The sequence below is a fragment of the Nicotiana tabacum genome, chromosome 6, assembly GCF_000715075.1.
Source record: "Nicotiana tabacum cultivar K326 chromosome 6, ASM71507v2, whole genome shotgun sequence".
In the NCBI taxonomy this organism is placed as follows: domain Eukaryota; kingdom Viridiplantae; phylum Streptophyta; class Magnoliopsida; order Solanales; family Solanaceae; genus Nicotiana; species Nicotiana tabacum.
The window spans coordinates 11,702,513-11,716,877 of record NC_134085.1 but is presented as its reverse complement, the minus strand read 5'-3'; the positions used below and the strand labels follow the sequence as shown (position 1 = coordinate 11,716,877).

Sequence of the window (14,365 nt, the reverse complement as noted above, 5' to 3'; positions counted from 1 at the left end):
ATTTGTACATCTGTGTGCCTTGTATTTCCTTCTCCCAAGCTTCTTGTACTCTTGTTTGGAATTCTGGAGTCACACTCTACATGTTGAAGTATCTGAACTGTCTTTTTCCCCATGCATTCCTTCCTTCCCAGTTTATGATTGCTGGGCAGTGATCATAGATGCCCTCATTCATGAAATGCACCTCTGATGCAGGTAAGTCAGTCACCCATTCAGTGTTAACCAACACTCGATCTATCCTGCTGTACACTCGACTATCTCCTCCTTGTTTGTTGTTCTATGTGAATAAAGCTCCTGAGGATCTCAGCTCCTTCAGACCACAAACTTCTATACATTGTCTAAAATCTCCAGTTTCAACCATAGTTACCTTGCTTCCAATTCTTTCCTCCTTGCTTAATACACAGTTAAAGTCTCCCATCATAGCCCATGGTCCATCCATTTTGACCCCTATATGATTATTGTCATCCCATAGTTTCCTCCTTGCTGCTTGTTCATTGAAGCCATATACCAGAGTAACATTAAATCTCAGTCCATTCCCCCTGTGCTTTACTGTGATGTGAATCATTTGTTCAGTGAATTCTTTGATATCTACCTCATATAACTGAGGTTTCCACACCATCCAAATCCTACCTCCTGTATGTTTGTCTAGATTTGTTATAAACGACCAGCCTTGACAAAGATAAAAAATGCTTTATGTGCCTTAGCTCTTTTTATCTTTATTTCCAGAAACCCAAACAAGAAAACTCTCAAGTTGTGGATAAACAGGTTCATTTTTTTCTGCTTATCTGGCTTGTTTAGGCCTTTGGCATTCCAAAAACTAATGATATCCATTAGGGTTGGGGTTTCCCCCACCATTCCCATGTCCAGGCCCCCCCTCAGCTTCACCTCCTCCAGGGCAGGAAGGTTTAGCTATCCCTTCATTCCTGTTGCTCTGATCACCTAATGCTGCAAATGAGTTTCCAATATTAATTTGAGGTTCTCTGATCACTATCCCTCTCCTTGCATTATCTCTTCTGTAGTAGAAGTTATCCTATCTTTGTTTCCCCATCACTTGCTTCCCTGCCTTTGTTGAAACTTCTTTTCTATGTCTGTACCCTTGTCAACTTCTTTGTTAGTTTATGGTTGTTCGTCTTTGTTAGCCTTCTCTTCTCCCTGTTGCACTTCTTCTTTCCTTTCTTGGGCTTTATTACTTATCTCTTCCCTTATATATTTCCTGCATTCCTTCAGCTCATGTCCATAATTTTTGCACTTAGTGTATAGTATTGGCTTCCATTCACTCTCCACCTCTTGTTCCACAATGTGACCATGCTCGTTTTCAAACATTATTATGTCTGGGAATACCTTGTTGATTGGTACTTCCACCAGTACTCTTGCATATGTCATTCTCTCCTTCATAATAGTTGCTTTGTCTGCTTTCAAAGGGTTCCCTATCAGTCATGCTATTTTTGCTATCGCTTGCTTTCCCCAGTATAATGGTAACTATTTTCTTCACATTATTATATCTAGTTTGTTTACGACCAGTTATTTTTAGTTATCTTAGAGGTAATATAATAGTATAAAGATGTTTTTACATGAGCTCATTTGGTTATCGTGATTATGAACATAATCTTTTAAATCTAAATTTAACAAGATTATCTTATGCTTTGTAATTTGGGTGGTTTTTCATTTTCGATATAAGTAATACCGGTATAATTTTATACCATATCCAATGTAGAATAACAATTCAAGAATTAGCTTAAACCTAACCAAATAAGTAAAATTTCAAAATTCTCCTTCTGCCACCCTTTCTGTTATGAAGGTCAAGGTTAAAGTTTGAAACAAAAATTTATTCAATTTAAAAGCAAACATATGTTTTAGAATCTTGTACACTGTATAATCTATTTTTATCACTATAATGAACTAAACAGATGATAATACGTACTGAATAATTCAGGAATTATTAATCTCAATATTACAATCTGTATATATAATCTCAACATAATTTTGCCTTTAAACAAATAATTTCTCAGTGTATTGAAGTCAAACTCCAAAATTATTACTTCCTCCTTCAAATCTTCGTATAATTTGTTGTTGTTGTTGCTGATCTCTAGGGAAAAATTGATGGTGATAGAGGTGGTGGTTATGGTCTGGCCTCCCACCCCCTCCTCCTCCTCCCATAAAATTGAACCCCAAATTATGCTGATTGCCTGCTGCCAAGAGGCCATAACTGTTCGTACTAGCAATGCCTCCTGTTGAATAAAATAAATTAAACAAAATAAAATTTTATTACCTTTACTTAAATTTTAAACTAATAATTGATGGTCACACAATTCAATTTTCATTATTGAAATATTAGGCCCGCACATGAAGAAGCGTGTTGTTGATGTAAATTGAGAGGGCAATTCGGTGCACTAAGCAGGGGCGGATTTAAGGGCGCGGAAGGGGATTTACTCGAACCCCCTTCGCCAAAAATAACTGTTGCTTACCTCTATATATTATGTTTTAAATTCCCTTGACACAACTCAAAAGCATAGTTTAGTGATCAAAGGGGTTCAAAAACTTTGTGAGACCACTAGTTCAATTCCTATTGGCCGCAATTTTTTTTAATTTTTTAATTTTTTTATTTTTGAACCCCTTTAGCGGAAATTCTGTTTCCGTCATTGGCACTAAGCTCTCGTTATGCGCGAGGGCCGAGGAAAGTCCGGACCACAATGGTCTTACCCTGCATTTCTACAATGGATGTTTCCGCGGTTCGATTCTGTGACCTCTTGATCACATGACAATAATTTTACCAGTTACGTCAACGCTCCCCTTGTGGTGATGATGTAAATTAAGTAAATAAAATTGTGTCTGTTTAACAGCTTAAACATTTAGATAAAGTAGTCAGACGACTGAATACCTCCTAAGTTCTGGTATTTGGAAAGCTCGGATTTGGCACAGCTAAGATCAAGTTGGAGCTGTCGAAGCTGATGTTGAAGAAGCGAAATGACGCCAACGCAACCATAGACGGGGTCGCGGAGGCGCATGTCCGCTTCATAAGCGAGAGAGTTGACAGCATCTTCCCTTTGGTGAGGCTGCAATTCATTGAGCAGCTTTGTCACATTGCTGGCTCCAAATATTTTGTGAACATTTGCAAATTTCTGGGGTTGATCTGGTGGGAAATAGGGAGCAAACACGCATTCTGGCTGGCATTTTCGACGTAGGAATTTACATGCTGCACATGGTGAGTAGGATGACAATGAAGATGAAGAAGATGAAGCCATAATTGACAAGTATTAGCTACTTTGCACAAACACTTCTTTTCTTTTGTTTCTTTGTTTTCTCTTTAGTACCTGGAAATAACAACATAAATAGGATCATTTAGAAGTGAAGTATGAGTGATGCTTCATAAATAAGCCTAAGTACGACTTCGTTCATTGCATTTTATATGACGATGTTTGATTGAGCATAGAGTTGAATAACAAAGGGGAAAAAAAGATTTTGACGCACACCTTCACTACACTTAGAACTTATGTTCTTAATCAATTATTTAACATGCCATTCATTTATTAAAATTGTATAAAAATAAGTCATTAAAGGTAAATTGAGAAACTTTAAAATTAGAGAATTTTGAAATAAGAAAAGTTGTAACTTTTTAAATAGAACATTGAAGTAACTATTAACAATTTAAAGGGGAGCCTTGGAATAATAGTAAATTTGTCTCTGTGTGATCTATAGATCACGAATTCGAACTATAAAAGCAGCTATTGATGCTTGTATTAGAGTAGACTGTCTATATCACACAATTGCGATGCAGCCTTTCCCGGACCCTGCGTGAATGCGGGATACTTAGTTCACCGGGTTGCCCCTGAAGTAACTAACAGTTTCACAATTGGAATTATTGATTATATATTTTCTCAGAAATTTTGTGAAGAGTTTGAAGAAAGCTTTATAAAGTATGTTTGAACATCCTAAAGAGCCTTTATTAGGACTAATTAATTGTTTCCTTGATGTACTGCGACATATTCTTGAATCTTGACACAAGTTAACCCCCTTCTCTTATATTTCTAACTTCTCTATGTCCGAAAGAGAGAAAACGAAATGTACAAACCAAGAGGAGGAAAATAATATACCTGCTTTGTTTTTCTTATCCCTTTCACGATCTGGCTGCTGCAATTCAACCAAAGGAAAGAGAAAGTATCCCTACAAAAACGTTATACTGTATTTATTGTATGGCTGAAAAAGATTAGGGGGGTGAAGAAGACAGGAGCAGCAGAGATAGAAAGTTAGAACTAAATAAGTAAATATTCCCCTCTTTCAAAAAAAGAAGAAGTAAATATACATCTCTACATTAATATAAAAGCAATTTTCTCCATATAATCTCGAACTCTCTACTAACCAGAAACCAACCTAAAGTATACATGCATATAATAGGTTTAAGTGTGAATAAATAAATAAGGTGCTTAAGAATAAACAAAATTAAATAATATTCTCTATGTCCCATTTTAACTGACATTTTAGCTCTTTTCACGCCAATTACTTCATTAATATCAAGAGTATAGTTGGAAACAAGTAACAAATTTAATAAAATAATAATTATTTTGGATAAATATTACAGTTAAAATGGGACGGAGGGAGTATAATACTCATATTACTTATAAGGAATTTAGGGTGGTTATTATGGGAATTATTGGATCCCGAGACGATATGAAAGGAAGAGCTTCATATTTCTTAAACCCTATTGTATCACTCATTACGATGTTATTTTAGCAATCTAATTAATCACATATTGCTTGGGACGTTTCGTTCGTTGAAATACATAACACAAGTGACCTCTTGGTCAAAATTTCGATTTTTTTAATTATAACCAAGAAAAACTTGGTAAAACGAATGGAACTTAAAAAATAAAAATAAAAAAAGAATGAGAAGGGAAGTTTTATACCTCGAGTTTCCGTGCCAATGTTCTCGAACTCTTCGGTCAAACCTTTCTTTTCCCTGCCCAAATTATTTTCCTTTTTAACTTTCAACGCATATTTATATTTTGACTCGATTATTGTGATTGACAGCTGAAAGTCAAGCTTTTGGATCTCGTGGAGTAAAAACTATCTTTTCGTTCAGTTCAATATTTGAGAATATACAGAGAGTTCAAACTTTTTCTAGGGTTTGGTACTGAATGTAGCTAAGATGAAGTAAGATATTAAGTAGAATTAACCCTATTTGGTAGCTAGACAGAGGGGGGGGGGGGGTACTTAATAAAAAGAAGGGATAAATAATAATCATGTGAAAGGGTATTTTTTGAAAAGGAATAAAATGGCAATCTTTAAGTTTCCATTTTTATGGGCAGAAAAAAAGCTGAATGCATATAGTAGTAGAAAGAAGGGGCAGGAGACAAGCATATAAAGATGGTGGACAATAAAGCCAAACGGAAAAAAGGAATACTCTTGAAGATGTTACTGCTGTTTTGGCCCTTTCTTTCAGAGGGTGGGTGGGTAAATCAGAATTTAATTTATAATCCCTCCATCCCATTTTATATGGCGGCCTTTGACTCGGCACAAATTTTAAGAAAAATTAATTTTTAAAAAAAATTTGTGGTCTAAATTAAATCGTAGATGTTATGATAAATATCACATTATGGTGGATGTCTACTCTTCCTCCATGATCTTCATCTCAAATGCTTAATGACATATTCAATGACATATTTTGTATGTTCAATGACATATTCCATGACATATTTTCTTCACTTTTTATGCCTATATAAAGGCCTTGTAATAGATAAGAAAATACACACAATTGAAGAAGAAATAAGAATCTTTCTTCCTCTCTTTCTATCTATATTTCTTAGTTTGTTTTGCTTGTTCTATATTGTTATTTTGGGTTATATTTTATAACGCGTTATCAGCACGAGACTCTACCATCTCAAGAAGATCTTTGAGAAACTTAAGGTATAATTTTTCTCAAATTTGTATTTTTTTTTAAATGTCTGATATTATGAAAAGAAAGTTCGTTGCCCTTGAAATTTCGGGCAAGAACTATATGACATGGGTATTAGATGCTGAAATCCATTTAGATGCAATGGGTCTTGGAGACGCCATTAAAGATAAAGATAAAGCATCTACACAAGACTATGCTAAGGCCTTGATTTTCTTGCGCCATCACCTTGATGAAGGATTGAAAATTGAATATCTCACAGTGAAAGATCCATTTATTTTGTGGAATGGTTTAAAGGAAAGATATGACAACTTAAAGTTGGTCACTCTTCCGGCAAAAAATTATCGCATACCAAAACATTTGGTTGAGCTTTATCAAGCATCTCAGAAATGTTTAGAATTACTTCTAGATTGAAACTCTGTGGAGATAATATCAGTGACTATGATATGCTTGAAAAACGTTTACAACGTTTCATGCTTCCAATATGGTCTTACAACAGCAGTACCGAGAGAAAGGCTTCACAAAGTACTCTCAGTTGATTTCTCTTCTACTTGTGGCTGAACGAAACAATGAATTGCTTATGAGAAATCATGAAAATCGACCCACTGAGTCTACACCATTGCCTAAAGAGGATGAGGTGTATTCCCATTATGCTAATCGTGGAAAAGGTCGTGGCCATATTCATGGTCGTGGTCGCGGCCATGTCCATGGAAGAAATTTTCCTGGTGTTAATCATCCTCCACCGAAAAATAACTTCCAAAAATGGAAAGGTAAAGATGAGAAGCGAAATGCAGAGGGTTCAGAAACTAAATGCTATCGTTGCGGTGGAAAAGGGCATTGGGCAAACATTTATCGCATACCAAAACATTTGGTTGAGCTTTATCAAGCATCTCTGAAGAATAAAGGCTTTGAAGCCAATCTTGTCTATGATAATGAATTTGACATCACCCACTTGGATGTGACAGATTTTTTTGAGCATCCTGATGAAAAAATAAACCACTTGATCGGTGATGGATCTGTGGTTAGAGATGATTGAGCAATTTAATTTTTATGCTTTTCTATTCGTAGAATGTAACGAATAAACATCTCGTAATTTTTATTGCACTCTATAATTCTTCTTATGTAGTTCTTAAGAATATTTTTATTTCCGAAATTTTATAAATTTCACAAACAATGAGTAATATCCTATTAATTAGTATTCTAGTCTCAGTGATCTTTTAACGATTTTAACTTTCCTATACATTGCTTTAATTCTCTTTAAGAAAAGGTTTACAAGCACCCTGGAACAACTTTTGTTACTTCGCCCTCAAATTTTTTATGAGTATGTTCTTTTCTTACACAGATCAATTATGTTTCATACAATGTGTAGGAAAATGTAAATAATTTATACTTGTAAATAAATTTGTTGTAGTTGTATTAGTCATATGTGTACTTGTATTATTTTTTGCGTAATTATTTGTATAATAATTAGAATTTGCCAGAAAATGCATTAAAGGCTACTATTGAATTATTGGTTTAACTTTATTTCTTTTCCATTTTTCTCTAAAAATACTAATATTTATTCATATACTTCTTTTGTATGTCAAACTATGGGAAGAAAATATGGATATCTTTCAAAGCAAACTTAGATCAAAGTTCAATTATAAAAATATTTGCTTAATTGTTCATGTATGACACATACAATATTCAAAGAGAAGAAATATTTCTCTCATTTAAGTATGTGTAAGGCAGATATTACTACAATTTCTGGTAGTAGTAATCTAATTGAAGGCTCTGGAAGAGCTACTATAACTCTGCCTATGGAAACAATAATTATCATTGAGAATGCAATGTTCTCCTCCAAGTCCAAGAGGAACTTGTTGAGTTTTAAAGATATCCGCAAAAATGGATTTCATATTGAGACAATAGATGAGAATAATATGGAATATCTCATCGTTACCAAGAATGTCTCTGGCCAGAAAAGAATTATTGAGAAGTTCCCATCTTTATCTTGTGGCCTGTATTGGACAAAAATTAGTGCAATTGAGGCACATTCTACCTTAAACCAAAAGGTTACCGCTTACAATACTTTTGTACTTTGGCATGATCAATTGGGCCATCCTGGATCAATTATGATGAAACGAATCATAGAAAACTCAAATGGGCATCCATTAAAGAATTTGAAAATTCTTTTAAATAAAGAATTTTCTTGCACTTCTTGTTATCAAGGCAAGTTAATTATAAGACCATTACCAACAAAGGTTGGGATTGAGTCCCCTGCATTTTTAGAACGTATACAAGGGGACATTTGTGGACCTATTCACCCACCTAGTGGGTCGTTTAGATATTTTATGGTCTTAATAGATGCATCCTCTAGATGGTCTCATGTATGCCTATTGTCATCTCGCAACCTCGCGTTTGCAAAATTAATGGCACAAATAATCCGATTACGGGCACAATTTCCCGATAATCCAATTAAGTCTATTAGACTTGATAATGCTGCTGAGTTTTCATCCCAAGCATTTAATGATTATTGCTTATCAATTGGGATAAAAGTGGAACATCCTGTAGCTCATGTTCACACTCAAAATGGCCTTGCAGAGTCTTTAATTAAACGTGTGCAATTGATAGCAAGACCGTTACTCATGAAAACGAAGTTGCCCACTTCTGTTTGGGGTCACGCCATTTTACATGCAGCAATGCTAATTCGTCTCAGACCGACAAATTATCACAAATATTCCCCGTGGCAATTAGTTTTGGGTCATGAACCTAATATATCTCATCTAAGAATTTTTGGATGCGCTGTATATGTGCCTGTAGCACCCCCATATCGCACCAAGCTGGGTCCCCAAAGAATGTTAGGAATATATGTTGGGTTTGAATCACCCTCCATTATTCGTTACCTTGAAACATTAACGAGAGATTTGTTCACTGCTCGTTTTGCAGATTGTCGATTCGATGAGGCATTTTTCCCAAAATTAGGGGGAGAAATTAGTGAAACAAAACGTGAAATTTTGTGGAAAAATACATCATTGTCTCATCTTGATCCACGTGCATCTATTTGTGACACAGAGGTGCAAAAGATTATCTATTTGTAGAAAATAGCAAATCAAATGCCAGATGCATTTACGGATTTGAAAAGGATAACAAAATCACATATCCCTACAGAGAATATTCCAATCCGTATTGATGTCCCTATTGTACAATCTTCTGGTGTCATAGCTAATGAGTCAAAAGCACGCCTAAAACGTGGCAGACCATTAGGTTCTAAGGATTGAAATCCTAGGAAAAGAAAAACAAATGATCAAGATGGCACTACAAAAGAGTCTCATAAAGAAATTCACGATTTAACCAATCCTGAGATTTATAAGGAAATCAATGAGCCTGAGACTCAAGAAAATAAGGAACTATCAATAAATCCAATCGATATTGAGACAAATTTGAATCGAATGGATATAGTGGCAGATTACATCTTTGCATATAATGTTGCATCTAGCATTATGCAAGAAAGTGAGGATCTTGAACCTCAATCTGTTGGAGAATGTCGACAAAGACTTGATTGGCCAAAATGGAAAGAAGCAATCCAATTAGAGTTAAGTTCACTTGCAAAACGTGAAGTTTTTGGGCCTGTAGTCCAAACACCTAATGGTGTTAAGCCTGTTGGCTATAAATGGGTCTTTGTACGCAAAATAAATGAGAAAAATGAGGTACAAAGATATAAGGCACACCTTGTTGCACAAGGATTTCACAAAGGTCTGGTGTCGATTATGAAGACACATATTCTCCTGTTATGGATGCTATAACATTTCGTTATCTCATTAGTTTTGTTGTCCATGAAAAGCTTGACATGCATTTAATGGATGTAGTTACAGCCTACCTTTACAGCTCACTTGATAATGAGATATACATGAAAATTCCCGAGGGATTTAAAATGCCTAACGCACAGAATTCAAATTCCCGGGAAATATTTTCAATCAAATTGCAAAGATCTTTGTATAGTCTAAAGCAATCAGGAAGAATATGGTATAACCGTCTTAGTGAGTATTTATTAAAGGAGGGTTATATAAATGATGCCATTTGTCCATGTATTTTTATAAAGAAAACAACATCGAAATTTGTTGTACTTACCGTATATGTTGATGACATAAACCTTATTGGAACTCCTACAGAACTCCAAAAGGCAACTGATTATTTAAAGAAGGAATTCGAGATGAAAGATCTCGGAAAGACAAAATTATGTCTCGGTTTGCAAATTGAACATTTGACAAATGGGATTTTTGTTCATCAATGTGCCTACATTAAAAAGGTACTGAAACGGTTTTACATGGATGGAGCACATCCATTAAGTACTCCGATGATTGTTCGATCACTTGATGTGAATAAGGATCCGTTTCGACCTCAAGAAAAGAATGAAGAGCTTCTTGGTCCTGAAGTACCATATCTTAGTGCAATTGGTGCACTAATGTATCTTGCTAATACTACAAGGCCTGACATAACTTTTTCGGTTAATGTCTTAGCAAGATATAGCTCTGCTCCTACAAAGAGACACTGGAATGGGATCAAACACATATTGCGATATCTAAAAGGGACTACCGATATGGGCTTATTTTATGGCAATGATTGCAATCCTGATCTTGTTGGTTATGCCGATGCTGGGTATTTATCTGACCCGCATAAGGCTCGATCTCAAACAGGTTATGTGTTTACATGTGGCGGCATTGCCATATCTTGGCGATCGACTAAACAATCAATTGTGGCTACTTCTTCTAATCATGCTGAGATAATTGTTATTCATGAAGCAAGTCGAGAATGTATTTGGTTGAGGTCTATAATACATCTTATCCGAGACAAATGTGGTTTGAAGTGTGAAAAACTACCCACAATTTTGTATGAAGACAATGCAGCATGCATAGCCCAATTGAAGGGAGGATTCATAAAAGGAGATAGGACAAAGCACATTTCCCCAAAGTTATTTTTTACACATGATCTTCAAAAGAATGGTGATATCAATGTGCAACAAATTCGTTCAAATGATAATATGGCTGATTTGTTCACCAAATCTCTACCAACATCAACCTTCAAGAAACTGGAGTACAAAATTGGGATGTGAAGACTCAAGGATGTGAGTTGATGCTCTCATCACGGGGAGTTAATACGCGTTGTACGCTTTTTCCCTTACAAGGTTTTGTCCCACTGGGTTTTCCTTGCAAGGTTTTTAACGAGGCAACCAAAAGGCGTATTTCTAAACATGTGTACTCTTTTTCCTTCACTAGGATTTTTTTTTCATAGAGTTTTTTTTTCCTAATAAGGTTTTAACGAGGCACATTATCTTTGGACATCCAAGGGGAGTGTTATGATAAATATCACATTATGGTGGATGTCTACTCTTCTTCCATGATCTTCATCTCAAATGCTTAATGACATATTCAATGACATATTTTGTATGTTCAATGACATATTCCATGACATATTTTCTTCACTTTTTATGCCTATATAAAGGCCTTGTAATAGATAGGAAAATACACACAATCAAAGAAGAAATAAGAATCTTTCTTCCTCTCTTTCTATCTATATCTCTTAGTTTGTTTTGCTTGTTCTATATTGTTATTTTGGGTCATATTTTATAACAGTAGATAATTATTTCTAAGAGTAAAGTAAGAATTTTAATGATAAATTATTTCTAAATAAGAAAATGTGACATTCTTTTTGGGATTGACTAAAATGAATGCCATATAAATTTTGGGTCAAAAGAAATATTATATAGTGATAATATAAAAAGTATTTTACATTTATGCCATTTAAATGAAATACAATGAATTTTGAAGTACGGAAGTCAAACTATTTAACTTTCATTGTAAAATTGAACATAGAATTTTTCTGTTTTTAAAATAAATTTTATTTATTTACACTATTATACAAGATTATACATAATTATACAAAAAAATTGACTTCGTCTTCTTTCTTGCATCTTTTCTTAAATTTAACTCAAATCTTGCTCAAATCTAGTTCAAATCACTTCACATTTAAATTTTGAATTCCTTTTGATATTTTCAATCAATTGGAATAACATCCAATCCAAATAACTAACAAACTCAAAAAATTCTATTTTCGAAAGCAAAACTTTGAATGACCTTCAATGGTGGACTTCTACTCTTTAATTTTTTTACATTGCAATCAGGTGACATAGGGGGAGAAGCAGTAATGGCGAACATCCCCTAGCATATGTAAAAGATGTGACAAGAAGAGAGAGTGAAAGCAATAGTTGCGAGAACACAAATTGAACTCCATAGCTTTTAGAAGTAATGGTTGTAAGAACACAGATTTTGAATTTGCAAGAGCTAGAATTTTCAAAATATGTACAATATGGGTTAGTTCGGGTAAAACTTAAAAATATGGGTCATTTTTTATTATGGTGTGAAGTCATGTGTATTTTCTTGTAATTCTTTTTATAAATTGGGACAAAAGAAATATTATATAGTGATAATATAAAAAGTATTTTACATTTTCATGCCATTTAAATGAAATACAATGAATTTTGAAGTACGGAAGTCAAACTATTTAACTTTCATTGTAAAATCGAACATAGATTTTTTTTATTTTTAAAATAAATTTTATTTATTTAAATTATTACATAAAAAATAAAAGTATTGTACGTCAAAATAGTTACAAAAATTTAAACCATTTAAAAAACTTATGGTTTTTCACTCTCCAAATAGTAATATCACCACATAAAGTGGAACACTATAACCAAAAACTCATAATAAGTGAAATAATTATCTAAAAAGTATAATAGACAACCTACTTTAACATGTTAAATTACTTTCATAATGTCACAAATCCAGAAATTTGAGCTTTATGAGTTTGATTTGGAACCCTACTACAACTTATTTGATTTATTAGGCGAAATTAATTATTATTACTTTTATCTAGTGAACTTTAATAATATGCAGGGTTCGAGCCAAACTACTGAGTTCGAATAAATCTCATAACTTACACTCTGCATCCGACTTTGATGTCAAGTATATATAAAGTTAAATCTTAAAAAAACCAATAGTTGGAAATGAAGGAGAGAGGAGGGGGAATAGTGTAGGGGTTCGAGGAGGATCTAGCCTTAAGCTTATAGGGTTTCAGTGCTTTCCTATTTCGCTTTGCCGCTTATTAAGAGAATAGGTCCCGAAAAAGCGGCCCGCCTTTCATTATCTATACCAGCTGCCACGCAAGAACCAATAGAAAGGATTTCAACGCCCCTCTCGTCATAAGAAGCAGAACGCGCCATCACCTACAGTCCTTTTCTCTGCCGGGGACTTCCACGAAATGAAAACGGGCGGCATCGTCGTATGCTCCACTGTTTTTTCAAATTTTGTATTTATATTAAGAAATTTATAATATATATATATATATATATATATATATATATATATATATATATATATGACTGTAAATTCAGTTATTAATGTATTATATAATTTGAGATCGCTTTAAGAACACATAAACTTTAAATTCTGAATCCGCTTCCGATAAGGGCATGAAGGGAAGGAAGCAGAAATCGCTCAAGAGAAGAGGCTGCGGAGGCGGAGGCAAAGTATGGTCAGTGGATTTGGAGGGTTCTTTATTTCTGCCTTAGACGGATTGATGTGATATATTTATTGTGAATTATCCATCAATACGAAGCATTTCAGTTTTTTCTTTCTATTTTTTGGTAGAGAAACTACACAGGATTGAAGTGGGGTAGGGAAATTGAGGCAAATTAAAGATGTCTCGTGACATTGATGTGACCTTTCCTAATTATTCCATTTGTTACACATTCAACTTCCTGTCCCAACGGCCCACATCCCCCCTTCTCCATCTCTCCTTTTGTTTTCTAGTGGTATTGCTTTTTATTTTTATTTTTATTTTTTGGGTTTGAGAGATGATGCAAAATATACAAAAATCGATGAGTATTTTTTATATATGATAAAAATTACTACAACCTTAGACAAGTCAGTTTTTCTTTTTTCCATGTTATTATAGGTAGTTTGGCAAGCTTGTAAATTCAACTTATTTTGAAAAGCGCTTTTCAAAAAATATTTTTGGTTAGAAATAATTTGTGTTTGGTTAATTAATTTGAAAAGTATATTTGAGCAGCAATTTCAAAAGTTACTTTAACTGTATTTTTCTCAAAAAGTATTTTAGTGTATTTTTCTAAAAAGTGCTTTTGGGAAGAAGTTATTTTTTCTGCTTCTCAAAAAATGCTTTTCTTTCTATTCAAAAACACTTTTTTTCTTTCTAAAAAACTTGGTCAAATATCTTAACTTTGGGGGAAAAGTGCTTCCGGTGGAAGAAAAAAAAAACCCTTGGCCAAACAGACTATTAGACAAGTCAATTTATTAATGTTGAAAAAGTGTTACTGTTTGACAACCGTTGACAGTTCAATTGATCATCTCAAATATCTAATATAACAAGCTAATATGCAACTAAAATTGAATTAAGGACCCAATGAACAGCTCGAAGTTAATTCATTACT

At 34.0% G+C, this 14,365-nt stretch overlaps 2 protein-coding genes across 2 annotated transcripts; one reads left to right on the top strand and one right to left on the bottom strand.

Moving 5' to 3' along the window:
* Positions 1 to 1,873: 1,873 nt before the first annotated feature.
* LOC107810949 (protein ASYMMETRIC LEAVES 2-like) lies at positions 1,874 to 5,178 on the bottom strand. The gene is made up of 4 exons (XM_016635784.2): positions 4,898 to 5,178; positions 4,089 to 4,158; positions 2,876 to 3,308; positions 1,874 to 2,225 (listed from the first exon to the last, which is right to left on the bottom strand). The coding sequence occupies exons 3-4, from the start codon at positions 3,237 to 3,239 to the stop codon at positions 2,017 to 2,019; spliced, it is 573 nt and encodes a 190-aa protein (XP_016491270.1). The 5' UTR covers positions 3,240 to 3,308; positions 4,089 to 4,158; positions 4,898 to 5,178; the 3' UTR covers positions 1,874 to 2,016.
* Positions 5,179 to 6,367: 1,189 nt separating this feature from the next.
* LOC142181697 (uncharacterized) lies at positions 6,368 to 6,919 on the top strand. Its single transcript, XM_075255122.1, has one exon. The coding sequence runs from the start codon at positions 6,368 to 6,370 to the stop codon at positions 6,917 to 6,919; it is 552 nt and encodes a 183-aa protein (XP_075111223.1).
* The last annotated feature ends 7,446 nt before the right edge of the window (positions 6,920 to 14,365 follow it).

Coding starts and splice junctions, on each gene's coding strand:
- LOC107810949 (XM_016635784.2), bottom strand. CDS start 3,239: ATGGCTTCATCTTCTTCATCTTCATTGTCATCCTACTCACCATGTGCA. Junction 2,226..2,875: donor CAAATACCAGAACTTAGGAG/GTATTCAGTCGT, acceptor TTTATTCAACAG/GAGGCATTGCTAGTACGAAC.
- LOC142181697 (XM_075255122.1), top strand. CDS start 6,368: ATGGTCTTACAACAGCAGTACCGAGAGAAAGGCTTCACAAAGTACTCT.